This window comes from Thamnophis elegans, chromosome 10, assembly GCF_009769535.1.
Source record: "Thamnophis elegans isolate rThaEle1 chromosome 10, rThaEle1.pri, whole genome shotgun sequence".
In the NCBI taxonomy this organism is placed as follows: Eukaryota; Metazoa; Chordata; class Lepidosauria; order Squamata; family Colubridae; genus Thamnophis; species Thamnophis elegans.
Genome location: NC_045550.1, coordinates 28,794,554 through 28,810,943, shown reverse-complemented (window position 1 = coordinate 28,810,943; position 16,390 = coordinate 28,794,554). Strand labels below are relative to the sequence as shown.

The 16,390-nt window shown below is 36.2% G+C and overlaps 1 protein-coding gene across 1 annotated transcript in view; it reads left to right on the top strand.

The window, feature by feature from the left end:
* Positions 1-16,390, top strand: part of KIF1A (kinesin family member 1A) — a 97,391-nt gene that overhangs the window by 63,355 nt on the left and 17,646 nt on the right. Inside the window, exons 27-37 of the mRNA XM_032225371.1 lie at positions 416-534; positions 5,009-5,094; positions 5,965-6,103; positions 6,904-7,072; positions 7,603-7,693; positions 8,239-8,357; positions 8,835-8,890; positions 10,129-10,237; positions 11,545-11,611; positions 13,724-13,808; positions 14,971-15,076. Coding sequence (XP_032081262.1) covers positions 416-534; positions 5,009-5,094; positions 5,965-6,103; positions 6,904-7,072; positions 7,603-7,693; positions 8,239-8,357; positions 8,835-8,890; positions 10,129-10,237; positions 11,545-11,611; positions 13,724-13,808; positions 14,971-15,076 — 1,146 coding nt within the window. The remainder of the gene's footprint in view (positions 1-415; positions 535-5,008; positions 5,095-5,964; positions 6,104-6,903; positions 7,073-7,602; positions 7,694-8,238; positions 8,358-8,834; positions 8,891-10,128; positions 10,238-11,544; positions 11,612-13,723; positions 13,809-14,970; positions 15,077-16,390) is intronic.

Sequence of the window (16,390 nt, the reverse complement as noted above, 5' to 3'; positions counted from 1 at the left end):
GAACCCATTGTTATTCAGCAGCAGGACCTTGGACAAATTACAGCACCCAGGGTACTAGTTGCCTAGTCTCTCCGGCCACAGGTCCTTGTTCTAGTTTTCCTTCTTGCATCAGCACCATCCCTTTCCCTTCCCTTCGGTCATAAGAGATGACAGAACCAGAGGTACGCTATGCTAGCGCTCACTAACTCACTACATTTTCGCTTCATGCTCAGTACAGGAGCTCTGTTTTAAGCACGCTGAACCCCCCTCTCTGTCCGGCTGGCCATGGCTGCTTTTCTTTAGTTTTGCTTTGCAGCACCATATTGTGATGTGAGCGGTGAACTGTGGTCCCAGCTACCATCGGCTATGGAGTATGTTTGGAGAAGTTCATACGTGGGACGCAGTGACCGCTGTCCTATGTTACTTTTCCTTCCAGAGCATTTGTGTATCTCAGCAACTTGCTATACCCTGTACCTTTGGTCCATCGTGTTGCCATTGTCAGCGAGAAGGGGGAAGTTAAAGGATTCCTGCGGGTAGCAGTTCAGGCCATTTCAGGTAAGAGGTGGGTAAACATAATGAAGGAGGTGCTGGTCCTTCTTCTGATGGGAAATTTTTAAAAAAATAATATCTGTGGGAAAATATCCTCTTGTATGTTTGATTTATATCCCATCTTTTACTCCAAAGAATACTCTTTTTCTAAGCAGTTAAAATGAACAACTAGGGTGCATTAAAGGGGAGAATGCTTTAACATTATTGCTAGGAATACCGTAGAGCAAAAGTTAAAGTGTTTCAACTGATTTATAAGAACATATTTAACCAAGTCAGTTAAGGAGCCATTGTAATGTATGAACATGCTAACTTCAGGCAATATTGAAGCAATGAAGAAAGGATTACCAGATATCTGAACAGGCAAAGGAAGACAGGACGTTTGGAAAGGACAGTAAATGGTAGGAAAAGGAAGACACATTGTTTGAGTGACAAAAAAGTCAGTGAAAAACTGGAGAAAAAAAGGCCTATATGTATTTGAAATTACTTTTTCCAACATCAGAAAGAATGGTTTTTCAATTGCAGAAACTATGCTAGAAGCAATTGCCAGGCAAAAGCCTTCAGTGTGCAACTGATTAAGTTCTTATCAATTTCAGCCAGCAGCATAAGAAGATGAGAGAGAGGTTACTAATCAATTAATTAAGATCATAGAGTGGAGCATGCTAACTTGTAATTAGCACTTATGGAAGTGCTGCACTGCTGAAAGAAAACCTGATCAAGAAGAGTTTGTTAGAGACTTACAATAAAAGGCTGAACAATATATGAAGCTCTTGGTGAGGATTTATGGCAAGCTTGGTGTCTTTTTAAAATGTCATTCACGGCGGACATTACAACTGGATGCAGTATGCAGACCGGCAAAGTTCTCTGGAGCAAGAAGAAACTGTGAGATAATACCTTGTGCTCCGTTCAGGTACTCCTTATGAGTAGATTGTAGGACAGAAGTTTTTATGATTGACTCCTAGTTGAACAGCTGGAAATAGGACTTCCATCTTAGCTGGCAGTTATAACACAGACTTTTTTATAGGCAAAAAGTGCAACCAAACCTCATCTCCTAATTATCTTTGGAAGTATTTTTTACTTGTTTTGAAATATTAAGAACCTTTGAAATGACAAGAATTATTGAATTTAGTGGATGAGTTTCCTTCTCATCCTTCTACAAAAGAAATTTAACATATAAGTTTAAGGATTTAGAAAAACAATACTGTTTTAGAATAAAGAACAAAAGAAAGTTCAAAATGATTATTTTGGAAAGTTAAAAGCAAATTTAGGGTCCAGATTATTTTGAACTTTATAATTAAATATAATGATCCTTTCTATGATTAGTTTTAGTTTGCTGGAATGGTAACGTGATAAGAAGGAACTTTGAATGTTGGACATTAGAGGAAACCAGAAGAAACTAAAGATTACTTAAAGAAGAACACACAGACACATTGATGCAAAATGGAATAAAATATTTAAACAACAATAAAATTCTTTTATGGAGAGTAATTTGGATAATTCTTTTTTACTGGTTTTGTAAAAGAGAACACTTAAAGCTTTTAAGTGTTAAATGATGAGACAAAGATCAAAAGAAATCAAGCTCAAGGACATTATTTTAAGATATTAAACCTGAGATTAAAGCAAGGAAAAGGGATACAGTCAGCGTACTTGATCAAGGGTAAAATAGTTATTGTCAGGAACGAACAACCTGCATGTACAGAGTTCAAGATAACTATTTATTACATTCTGCCTATAAAACAGGAATATTCCCAGTTTGGCATCTCTCCTTTGGGAACAATTAGAGAAGGAGACAAGGAATTCAAAGAGGACTGATTCTGGACCTTTTACAGTTGCACAGTGACTAGATTTAGCTTTGCACTCATCCCTTCTTCCTGCCAGGCTGGATGCTTCCCAACAGTTTTGTAGTTATTTTGGATAGCCTTTAATGGACTTTTGATGACAAAGAATGAATGACAAGGCCTTAATATTTTGGTGAAAGTTACAAGATCAGTAAAGGAAAAAAGAGTGTATTTATTGTGTTACCAAGAGATGGTGATATTTACTAAAGTTGCTTGAACTTGTGATGAAGAAGACAGTTACTTCTTTATTCTTTTTCTCCCTTTCCCCTGTTTTTCTTTTTTCCTGCACTTTCTATAATTTATTTACATACATACATACATACATACATACATACATACATACATACATACATACATATATAGTAGTTTGTATTAGTTTTGACTTTTTCAACTGTAATATTAATAAAATTATTTTTAAAAACTTTGGGCAATATTTCATTTAATTCTGCCTACTGGATGGAGGACATGAGGACAAAAACAAGGAATATCCTCTTTTTACCAGGCATGGGCAATTTTAACAATAATATGAATACAGGGAGTATATTGGGAGAGAAAATTGCTTTCTTCGGCTCAGCTATGTTGTATGAAATGGGGGGGGAGGGGGGACCCTGTCAACTTTGACATCTAGACAGTCCTCTAAAGAAATGTGGCAGAATCGAGTGCCCTACATTTTCCATAAAATATGGATTGCTCATTAGAGTGCTATTTTGCTGGGATGATGATAGATTCCCCCCCCCCAATTATATTGATACATAGGGATTAACCTCAATTTCTTGTGAAAGAGATCAGGCTTAGACGTAGGATTCCAGACCTTAAACAATAATTATAGTTTTATCCCATGTCATCAGTTGACATTTGGAGAACTCCTCAACCATTTGGTTAACTCTTCAGCCACATACCTAATTTACTCTAGAAATGTAAACACAACAAAGGTGCTGGATGAATGGCCCTCTCCCAATTAGCCTTTCTCTGATGGTTGATTGAGGGATTCTCCTTGGGTTTCTTGGCAGCTTCTGAAAATTGAACTATAAAAATAACACCTAGAACTACAGAATGTAATGGGCTGTGAGAATAACCTTGAAGAGCAGGAGCCACAACCAAGACATTGGTCAGATAAAAGAAATCTGAGTCCAGAGTAGAAATGTAATTAGAGATAAATGTCTCAGATTTGAGCCTTCCTAGTTATCTTGCAGATAATGGGGAGGTGCTTCCAGATTTGCAAGTCTCTATTATCATGACTCTATAATCGAGGTCAGCATTAGCATTCATAATTTTGGTTTCCTAGTCTGGTCTATCTCAAAGGGCTAATGAAGTGATGAATGACAAGGGATGAATAGGCCTATATAAAATTATATCAGGATTGACATAATGTTATACATTTCCTCCCTTATTATGTCTGCATGATGCTGTTTAAGGTCACATGTATCTACTTGGACACATGGATTTCAAGAACAAACTTTAGGCTGCAGTGATCTTTTTCCTAGGTCTTATGGCTATGATGGCAATTGGGCCCAGGATTATTATTTCTAAGCAAAGTGGTTAGAGAATGTTAGATGACCATATCACTTAGCTAATCCTGTCAGTCCCATTTGACATAACCCCAATATTTGTAGGTTGTTAAATGGGCAGTAGTGTAAATCATGCATAAGGAGCACAGGGACATCAGAGGGGGAATGGGTGAGGTTCTGGGAAGGCCAACACAGACTATGCATGAGAGGGAGGAGGGTTGTCATGAAAAAAATGTGTGATAGAACTCCATGAAGAATGGGAATGGAATAGACCCTAGTCTTAGTATTGTTGCATATGTAATTTTTCAAGTGGACAGATCATCGTGTACATGTGTTGGGAGGGTCATACAATAACATATTTTTATAATTTCATTTTATATGGTTTCTTTATTGCTCCTAATGATACTATGGTAGAGGCATTGCATTGTATGTTTCTTCACTTCGCTACATCCATGTTCTAATTTAAATCTGTTATTCATATTTAATTCTTCTTCAGTTTAAATTTCTCAATTGATGGAAGTCATTTTAGAAAAGCTCATATTTGATATTATTATAGTTATTGAATTTACTCACAAGTATTCCTTTTTCAGTATACCAGCTACAGCTTTTAGATTTACCTTTTATAAACAGTTTAATGAAACATTTATATTTTAAGTAGTTTAATCAAACATCTATATTTTAAACCTATTGTGGACAAATACATAATTCCATTGGTTCTTGTAGCCTAATAAGAATATTTGGATGATTTAAGATGCATGCTGATTGGGAAATTCTGGAAGATGATGTCCACACATCTTAAAGTTGCTAAATTTGAAAAACACTTATCTAGATAATTAATTAACCATTAATTTTTAGTCATTTTTTTAAAATATTTGCTTTATCAAATACCAGTCAGTGTTTTATCACTTCTTTGAATAATAATCATGAGCTGATCTTGCCTCCTTCTGAGGTATTTGAAAATAAAATATAAATATTTTAGGGAACATCTGTGGCTTCCACCTTATTGGAAAATGTGAACTTTGATTATTGCTCACTGCTGTAGACTCTAATTTAAGATGGGCAGTATTATTCAATACAAATTGAATAAATGAACTTTTGTTTACTTACTATATTCTCTTTCAATAATCCTGTTTCCAGCTGATGAAGAAGCACCAGATTATGGCTCAGGAGTGCGGCAGTCAGGAACAGCTAAAATTTCCTTTGATGATCAGCACTTTGAGAAGGTATGCTGTAAAAACCAGGACTATATGAGAATTATTTCAGTGGGGTTGATTTCATGAAGATACTTGTCTCATACCTAATCAATTATTAATAGATTTTTATATAGATTTTAAACACAGAGGACTTTTGAAAGATGGGATATATCACAACCTAATACTGTTGCCAGATGTCTGGAATATGTACTTTTAAAACTTCCTCAGCAACAGCTCTGTGTTTACATTTCTATACATGTACTGAGCAGGGGTGATTTCCAGCAGCCACTACTGCTGGTTCACTTATGGGCGTGCTGCATGCGCGCACATGCACAGTGCAATAAAAATTGTTCTGGGTATGCACAGAAGCCAAAAACAAGATGATGGCGCCTATGGCAGTGCCTAAAGAACCAGTTGAGGGAGTGGCAGGACTGGGTCGCTGCCGGTTCCAGCTACCCAGGTCACAAACCACTACTGGTTTAGCCAAACCAATCCAAACCGGTAGGAACCCACCACTGGTACTGAGATGAAAACCTAAGTAGAGATTTTTTCCAGTCTGTAGGTTAACTGAAAACAGACATTGACAACTTTCAGGTTCTAGATTTTATTGGTCTGATGTTTGAGTGGACGAGTTTATATTTCATTTTATGAGTACTATTCAAAAGCATATGAAATTTTTATTGACTCATGTGAACTCCTTGAAGAAGAAAATAGGATATCAATAAAGTGAATAATAAATGTAAATGCAACCGTCTTTGCATGCCCTTCTTTTCTTTTTTAACCTCTGCCTGTTTTCTTTTTGAGCTTTGCTATATATTGTTGTGATGCAATTGTTTAAAAGGAAGAGAGAAACTGTTTTATTGCCAGAGACAATAATATTGATCCTTTTTTTTTTTGTAGTTCCAGTCTGAATCCTGTCCTGCAGTGGGAATGTCTCGCTCTGGAACATCACAAGAGGAGCTGCGCATAGTAGAAGGACAGGGACAAATTACTGATATAGGGCCATCGGCAGACGAAGTCAACAACAACACTTGTGCAGGTTAAAAAGCCTTCCTGTTTTGCGGTGGGGAGGAAACTTGTACACAGCAATAAAATCACATTGGGCCTCCTTGTAAGGAAAATGTAAAACGCTACATTGTCAGATACATTTGTATGGTGCTGATGCAGTCAAAAGACTAGGCTGAGAAATGAAATACATACAGTTTACATACTGCACAAAATGTTCAGTATTTAAAAATATTAAACACGTAACCTAATGAAAATGAATTAAATGGGAATGCAGCTAAATTAAGATGGGCAAAGTTTAAGCTTCCACAAAAGAGATAATTTCCTATGTCTAGATTACTGCAAAAGTGCTTTACATGAGACTGTCCATGTAGACCAATGGTTCTCAACCGTTCCAATGCTGCGACCCTTTAACACAGTTCCTCATGTTGTGGTGACCCCCAATCATAAAATTGGTGTCTCGGTTCCTAAGACCATCGAAAATATGTGTTTTCTGATGGTCTTAGGCGACCCCTGTGAAAGGGTCATTCGACCCCCAAAGGGGCCCCGACCCACAGGTTGAGAACCACTGATGTAGACTGATCACAAACTTCAGCCACAGTTAAGTTGCTTTCTGATGTGTGATTTATAGACCATATTATCAGCTGTACTGTGTCATTTTCAGGATTTCTGGTAAATGCCAAATTGATTGTTATAACTTTCTTTGATGAAGCTTTTCCCCAAATATGGATAGATGATTTTCTTCTTTGCTGTACATATGAAACATGGATAGATAAAATATGAAACTTTATATTTGAGAAGAAAGTGTTTACAATTGCTATTATGTTTTCTTAGCCACTCCAGAAGATATTCTCCTGGAGAGTTCCGAGAAATCCACAGTTGATGGATCTTTTGAGGCAGCTTTGGAGCACTTGAAATTGGGCAGCATTTTCACTTTCAGAGTTACTGTTCTACAGGCCTCCAGCATCTCAGCAGAATATGCGGACATCTTCTGCCAATTTAAGTAAGATACAATGTCCAGTCCACCATTTGCTATTTATGCAGTTTAGATAAATGTAGAAGACTGTGATCACACTCTGTCATTGATCCACTCTTTTCACATGGAGAATTAATCAAAATTATTTTAACAATAAAAAGTTGAGGGATGGAGGCTAGAATATAAGTGCATTTAAAAGGTTCTTACTGAGAATAAATACAGGAATGAAGCTTAATAAATACAGGAATGAAGCTTAATAGGCTATTGAGAGACAATGGAAATACAGAAGAATCCTACAAGATGAGAGCAAAAAGTATCTTCTTAATCTTTCCATGTATTGTTGTGCTTCTGATTTTTCAGTTTCTGAACTGAAAAATTCTAACAGAGAGTAAAGCACACCATATAGGAGGCCTGGTGATGACCAACAGACTGCAGTTGAACTTATGTTTACAATTTGAATGAAAGAATGCACACATGTGCATAGACACACACCATGTATGTATATGCTTTTGAAATGAATGTATTCAAGCATAGTAAAAGAAGCTCTTTTTTCACAGTTTTATTCACCGCCATGATGAAGCCTTCTCTACCGAACCCTTGAAGAACACTGGCCGAGGCCCACCTCTTGGTTTTTATCATGTTCAAAATGTTAGTGTAATTTTCTGCTTCATGTTGTTGATTTTGTATATTTTGCATTACTACTTCTTTAAAATTGTGTAAATCTTTTAAAGACTGGCAGGAAATTAAATGCAGCTTTCTGCTAACTGGCTAAAACTGGTTTTAATGCTTTCTATGTATATTATAGTACTGCAGGTTTATAGCGCTAGTTCTAAGACAACAGTATTTTGTTTCTAGGTGACTATGAAAGGGAAAAATTTAATTGATTTTGTATAATTATGCCCTTGACATAATTAGTGATATTTTATGCCTTGTTTTGTTGATTTCATTTCTGGAAAGACCACTGATAAAGGAATAAAGGCCTAAAATGCCAGAAAATCAATGAAGATAATGAGATATATTAACATAAATTAACATTTAAGCTTTAAGTCGCCCCCCTCCCCCCCTTTTTATAGCTTCAGTGAATGAAAGTTTTTTATCTTCCAGCAAGTTTTACACAGCTTAATAATTTGACCATTTTAAGTTGAAACTCTTATTATATAAAATAAGCATTTTTATCCTTTTCTGTCTTACAGATTGCAGTTGAGGTCACTAAATCGTTCATTGAATACATTAAAAGCCAGCCAATTGTCTTTGAGGTGTTTGGCCACTATCAGCAGTATCCTTTCCCCCCTCTCTGCAAGGATGTACTCAGGTAAATTATCATCCATGATCTCTCACTACCTGTGGCTCATCTGCTTCTTTTTAAGAAGTGGAGCTTGCCCTACGAAGCACTGAGATTTTTGCCTGATTTTCAGCAAGAGTTTAACTGTTGCAGAGATGCTACAGGGCAGTCTATGCCATTATAAAACAAATAAAACATGCCCTAGTATGTTTGAGTAATCATATAAAGAGACACAACACAACTGTGTTACGTTTAGGTCAACCAACCTGGCTAGTGAGATGAGGAACAGGAATCAATTACCAGATATAAACACTGAATCTTTGTTATTTCAAATTCTTACACAAATTAAAATTGTGATACTGTATTACAGTGTATTTTCAGTTTCCAGTATTTGACCAAACACAAATACTTTTTGAAATTTTGTAAGATCCACCTGATAGGCCTGCCCTAATTGATTACAGTTTATTTTTGTAGCATTCATTTTAATTAGTTATGCCTTTTTTATAGCCCCCTAAGACCATCTCGCCGCCATTTCCCTCGCGTCATGCCATTATCAAAACCAGGTAAGAAAGAAAGAATTATTTGTTTCACATGAGCATTAATGAAAATTTCAGAATGTTTAGACATTTTGAACAAAAAATATTACTGATTAATAATTGTTATTTGAAAAAGCTGTCCCAAATCTTTGTAAAAATTAGTATTGTGTTGACTTCAGTTGATGGTGAATTGAAATAACAGACATCCTGTCCAAATTTTCATAAGGAATAGATGTAGAAGAGAATTATCTGTGTGTCGTCTCCGCTTGCCTCTTTCCCAAACATAGATCTAAATCAGCGGTCCCCAACCTTTGTTGCTTGGCAGCCTGGTGGCGGGGAGAGAGGAACCAAGCCATGTGAGTGGTGGGTTGGCACACGCATATGCAGCTCAATCTCCACAAGCTGCAGGCCAGTGCACATGTGCATGCATGCACAGCTAAACATGTGCAAATTGAGCTGCATGCCCGCTGCTCATGTAATTCAAGATATGTGTGCGTGCTGGCCTCCCGCTTGCGTGGTCTGGTTGCAAATAGGCCATGGCCTTGTAGTGCCATGGTAGTGGGCCACAGCCTGGGGTTTGGGACTCCTGGCCTAAATGGTAAAACTCCAGTATAACCCAATTTTCAGCTTTTAACCAACTTCTTCTGCCTTGAACTGAACACTTGCCTGGTTGGAAGGACAGGATATCAACTGAATAAATAAATAAAAAATGTCATTGGTGAGGGACACAGAACAATGAGGTTTCTCCTATTTAAACAGTTCTGATTTCTAGAGTATAGCTGATCTCTTTGGGATATCTCAATGTTTGAAGAATAATTGGAATAATCTTGGGCACCCATTACAGAAAAGTTGCTCCAAGTGCTCAATAACTGCTTATTTAGTCACATCATGTAAGGACTACAATGCATGATCCTTATTCTGTTATTATTCTTATTCTGTTATTCTGTTATCCTTTGATAACAGAATGATGCTCTTAATGGCATTGGATGTAACATGTTTTCCCTTTCTTTGTGTGCCTTGTATATTGCCTTGTATCTCTCATATGGATTTTTTGTATCTGGTTCTTGTGAGAAATTGTGCATAGACTCACAGCCTCATCTGTCTTACTTCTGTGCATTTATGCCCAACGGCCTTCTAGTACCAGCCATTTATCTTTCAACTTAGCTCTTTAGCCATGATGCAGAAACACAGTTGCAGTATGAGATAATAGAGTTTCTCAACCTTTATACTTGACCAATTATTCCATTTTATTATACTTTTTGCAGTGCCTGCAACAAAATTGAGTGCCATGACAAGACCCAGCATTGGCCCATGTCAATGCAAGTATGATCTCATGGTTTTCTTTGAGATCTGTGAGCTGGAAGCTAATGGCGAGTAAGTTGCTTTATATACTTACAAACAATTACATTTTGCTAACTAATTTAGGAACCATGATTATCAAGTGCATTACGCAGCTGAAAATGTTCATTCTGTTTTAGTACATTTGCTGGAAAAAATAATTGCCAAACTTTAAATGTAATATAAGTATTTATAGGATAGATTCAACTTCATTGAAATCTGAATTGGATTAGTTCAATGCATCTGCTTAGCACTTTATATTGAGTCAGACCACTGATTCAGTATTGTTTAATGTGACTTTACGATATTGTTTCAGACAGGAATAAGTAAATGCTTCCTATTGTACAGATGGAGATAATGAACCTATGAGACTCTGAATGGAAAAAGATTCTCATGCTAACTCTAATTGTCCACAAAGCAAATTAAGAGTGATGGTGCTATACATGTGTAATCTCCAATTATAGTGCTGTAAAAATCTTAGAAGTTGTGGCTCCAAACTTTCCCTTTTCTACATGACTATTAATGACCTGATGTGGACGTTTGTAGTAGAAAACCTCTGAAAGAGATGTAAACCTCTTAGCTAATTATGAGAATTTGTACTTGCAAATGAAAACAAATCATGCATGTGTAAATTAATGTACAAGAATTGAAACAAGGAACATTTATGTGAAATTGATGGGAAAAGATCATACAAATGCTCTTTAATAATGAATAAACCAACCTGATCTCCTTGTGTAACTTTGTTTGATACATTTTCTCAGAATTGGTTTCTATGGAAACAAACCACTTTCTTTTATACATCTTTGAGGCTATGAAGAGTTTTTTTAAAAAAATATATTGAATTTTCACACTATGTACTTTTCAGTGTTTTACGCATATCTGAACAATTCTTGTCACAAAGCAGAACACTGTGGAGTATCTTAGATATCAAAGGGTAGAGCAGTGCAAAGCACATATTTTTAAAGTCATACAGAAAGAATTGTAACATGAAGTTGTAAAAATAAAGTCCAGTCAAGGTGAGCAAATTAATACTGATGAATACTTGTTTACTCAGTGCAATATAAATGGAGATTATTAAAAACATGTGTTTTGTAAAGCTTCACTATAGTGCAATTCTCATCATTCTAGGCTAGTCTTTCTCAATCTTGGCTACTTCTAGAATTCTGCACCTCAATCCATACTCTAAAAGTTGCCAAGATTGAGAAACATTGTTGTAGCCAGTGCGGGTATGGATATCTGATTGTGGTGTAATGCTAGGGAACTCCAGGTCCAAAAATTATCTTGAAAGCACAAGGTTGGAGAAAATTCTGTCTATTCAGTCTCAATGAAATGATGTTTTCTAGCTATATCCCAGCTGTTGTGGATCATCGTGGAGGAATGCCTTGCCATGGGACTTTCCTATTGCATCAGGTATTTTCTGTATTCTTCTTACCAATTCCTAACCCTAACGCTATTCTAAGCATAGGGTAACAATACTGTTTTTATTTTAGAAAATGAATTGTTAGATACAATTTTTGGCGAATGGGCATCTTTGAAGAATATGCGACTCAGAGCATTTAAAAACATATTTAGTGTATTTGCTACTACATTGAATAATCCTTCATATGTCCGACCTGAATGGAAAACCAGATAGTGCTCACTATCTTTTTGGATTCTATAATCTATTAGTTTGTAAAAAAAATTGTTTTTATTGGGATCATAACTTTGATTAGCAATCTACTTAAAAAAAGAATATCCTTATAAATATACATTCTGGAAATATAAAGGAACAGATTTATTTGTTAAACTACATTTTTTCTTCAACACAAAGTGGCAAAGTTGTAGTAATTTTCAGGAGACACACCTAATAATTTTTTCTTTATAGAAAAAATATAGTAGAAATATAAAATAGCTGCTGACTTTTTCTCTCTTTAATTATATTGCAAAAGTCCATTGTCCATTTATTAGGGGAACTCAGTCCCTTAAAATTACCTGTTAAAAGTGTTATTTGTTATTTTACCAAAAAAGTAAATCATAAAAAAAGAAACACAAATATAATTTTTTATTCAAGATTTGATTTTCTTTTTTCTAACTTTTTCTCTGGTAACCTTTTAGAAATATATGAGATTATTTCAGTATTTCTAGTAACTATATTGCTCTATTTAATAATCTGTCTGTCACTTATTTTCTTGTTTCTTTATTCAATAATCTGTCTGTTACTTATAATTGTAACTTTATAAGTTACAATTTGTAACTTATAAAGTTACAATTTGTAACTTATAAAGTTACAAATTGAATGAAAAAGAATTATTTGTATCTCTTTTACACACACACACACAAATACATTTTCAAAACTTTTTTTAAAAAATAGTTCTAATTCTGTTGAGAATTCATTCCTTTATTACATATTGGTTGTGAGCTGAGTTTGGTACAAGACAGTCAGTTCATCAATGTTTATAGTTATATATATCGGAGGGATTAATGTCGACTATATAAGAACATTTACAAAAGCTTATTGAGAAAACTTCCTTCTAATAATTCCTGTTTGGAATTGGACCGCATGATTGGCTGGCTGGAGCGTGTGCACATAGCTCAACTTCTGTGAATGGTGGGCCGGCGGGCAATTACACACATGCGTGTTGATGCACTGCTTGTATAAGTCAAGCTGCGCATGTGCATGCCAGCCTGACGTTCACACAGCCCAATTCCCCTCTCCCCACCCAACAGGGCTGCCAAGCCACAAAGGTTGGAGACTGCTAAAATAATATATCCAAAATTAATTCTAAATGTAGCTTCAGTTCAAAGAGCACTTTTTTCTTTTTGTAGTCATGGGTGTGCTGCATGTGGTCTTTGAGATATTCTGAACTATAACTCCCAGCTGCTCCAAAATCCACATATGCTGGGAGATGTAGTTTAGCAATATTCACAAGACCACATTTTGCTCTTCTCAATTTCATATTGTGTGTCCTGCACTCTGCATATAAAGTTTTCAATAAGACATTCCTTTCTAAAAAAAAACAACCCTTCACATACTATTTTTAAACTATATTTTTAACAAAAATATTTTCTATAGTTTTGTTCAACAAAAATATTAATGTATATTTCCTCTGGCCCAACATACCGTGCATACCGTGACTTATGGGAGTTGATGTACTTCCACTTAGGATAATACTTCGCGTGTACCATAGATTTGGGCAAACTCTTTGGCTCTGGAGGTTGCCTGTGAGATACCTTTTTTCACTTCTGCACTATCTGGGAGCGATAGCTGGCATGGCTTATGATAGCTTCACATCAGTGGAGTGCGTAGATTCATAATTTTCAAGATAACACTGGTTATTTTCTCTTTTTTTTTGTTGTGTTCTATGGTTTAGTGTAGGCCACCCAGAGCTGCAGGTTATATGGCAGCCATATAAATGTCATAAATTCATAAAGTTTATCATTAATGGTATTTTATCTGGTTGCTTCTGGAGGGCAGGATATTTGCTTAGCTTTTTAAATACAGTTCTTATAACTGCTATTACTTTCCCGTATGATGGATGTCAGGGTATCCAGAGGAGGATTACAGTCACCTTGGTGCATGAGACAGGAAGCCACATCCGCTGGAAGGAAGTGAGGGAGCTGGTTGTGGGTAAGCAAAATATTTGTTCAATATAGCAATCAATGTTGAAGCTGTATAGTACATCTGAACTAAGCAGTCTCAAACTGCAGAACAGCATCACTGATTTTTAGAAAAGTGTATGGATACTGATGCTATATAAAAAGAATCAAAATAGAGCTTTCAGCAATATGGCATTTGAGTATTTTTCTTTACTTCTTGTAACAAGTTGCTCATTTTGGTAAACAGAGCCTGTATTTGGATGTTTTACAGTTTATCTCCGCTATAGCCTCCAAGACAATAGTGGGATTCAATTTTTACTACTGGTTCTGTGGGGGTGGCTTGGTGGGCGTGGCATGGCTTGGTGGGCGTGGCAGGGGAAGGTTACTCCCGATCAGCTGGGACTCGGGAAGCAGCGAATAGATGGGGGGTGGGGCCAGTCAGAAGTGGTATTTATCAGTTCTCCGAAATACTCAAAATTTCCACTACTGGTTCTCCAGAACTGGTCAGAACCTGCGGAATACCACATCTCCTCCAAGAGTCTCTTGGATTACAATAGGATAGAAGTATTTTGGAATAGAACTATGTTTAATGAATAAACAAATCTCCTTTGATACAGTTTGAAGGATAGACTGGAACTTTGCATAGAAAACTGCATGATGCATTATGTTGACAGAGTTTGAGATTGTCAAATTACAGTGGTGTAATTGGTTCACGGCCTCTTTCTTCTAAGAGGAGCATAGCTCAGTTTGGTAAAAAATATGAAAATATCCAAACAGTATGATTTCTTTTCAGTTCTCATCATGATAAGCAATGATGAGTTTAAGACCTAGAGAATATCTCACTTTATAGACATACTATATGGGGCAGCCTGCAAGCTACATGACTTATGTGACTCTTTGAAATCTTGCATATGGTTAGGACATATGGCAAGCTGGAGACTTTATAAAACATGACTACAGTGGGAATATGGCACATACAGTATGGATGAATCTTCCAACACTCTGCCTTCTGCCTCCCATCATGTTGAAATGGAGAGCGGAGAGAAAGCTGTGTGTGCATCACTCCAGATCTTCCATTTATATTTTGGAAAAGACTTATCCGATTATGATTTAGATGTCTAGAAATATACTTACTCTAATTCACCTGCAGCAGTATAGGGAAGATAAAATGTATGTGTTATCATCTATTGTAGGTCGAATCCGGAACACTCCAGAAGGAGATGAATCCCTCATTGACCCCAATATCCTCTCTTTGAACATCCTCTCTTCAGGATACATCCGGCCCTCTCAGGATGATCGGTAGGTTTCTCAAAATACTCAGCTAATCTGGATCAGTCATGATACTTCTATATGTCTGGTACCATATGTGTCCAGTTGCGTGAAAAGGTTTTTCCTGAAAGACCTAACTCTTTATACAGTCAGTAGGTCAAAGTTCTGACAAAGCTAGCAAAAATGTACAGGGCAAAATTGCACTCAGAAAGGGATAATGGTTTTCCTCCAGTATTTTTTTCTCATGGTTAACCATTTAAGAGATAAAGGAAGTTGCCTAGTATCAGTTAAATCATTGATTTGTCTAGTCTGGTATTGTTTCCTCTGGCAGAAAGTTTCATGTGTCTGTGGCTGAGGTCCATCTTGCCCAGCACTTATCTATGTGTTCCTTTTGTTCACTTAAAATATTGTTTTAAGAAATATTACTTAATAATAAATGGAAGTACAAGAAACAACCTAGGACCTCCCAAATGGTTAGTAGTTACATGACCTTGGGGGACTGGCATCTTTCCACGTGCAGAATATGTTTACATTTGCTCCTGGACTGTGGCCCAATTGCTTTAACAACAGTCTGCAAACATTTATTTTCCATCTATTGTAAATACTACTTTTAGTATTTATAATTTATCTCACAGCCTAGCAGAAGAAAGCTGATAATATTTTCATGTACTGTGAAAGGAAAGCACTGACCCATACATCTTTCTACAAGGCCCAGTCATTCTTCAATGGAACAATGTGTGGTAAAATCTATTGGTGATGTAGAAGTTCTTTCTTCTAAATAATGACAAACACTGGAGTTTCCAGATTTAGCACTGCAGTTTGAATGAAACAACCCTTCTCCACAATTTCAAAAATGGTTATAGGGATATGTTGCAGATTCTTCCTGTCTTGCAAAACCTATTTTTAAAAAAGATACTGAGAAAATTAGAGGTTTGAGCGCGAAGCCCTTTCTTGCTTCCTTGGGTCTGGGTATTGCATTATTATGAGAGGTTAATGGTAAAGGATAACACGGTCTCATTAACAAATGGATGATTTATTATTCCTAAAGGGAAAGACATGGATGAGTGAGTAATGCTATTCTGTTAGGAAAACAAGACAGAAGACAATGTGATATCTCATTCATTCATCTTTTTCTGAAGATTAGTTTCTCTTTCAGTACCTCCTACAGTTAAGACCAAGTTATTATGATCAAATAATCCTGAGTCTATTCCTCAACATTGATCTCAATTCAGATGTTTAAACATGTATGATTTTTGCAACCCTCTGAAAGAATATAAGGGTGAGTTGGGAAATGATGGTGAGTCAAGAGCAGCATAAAAAATTTCTCAACAAAAGAAGGTGTAA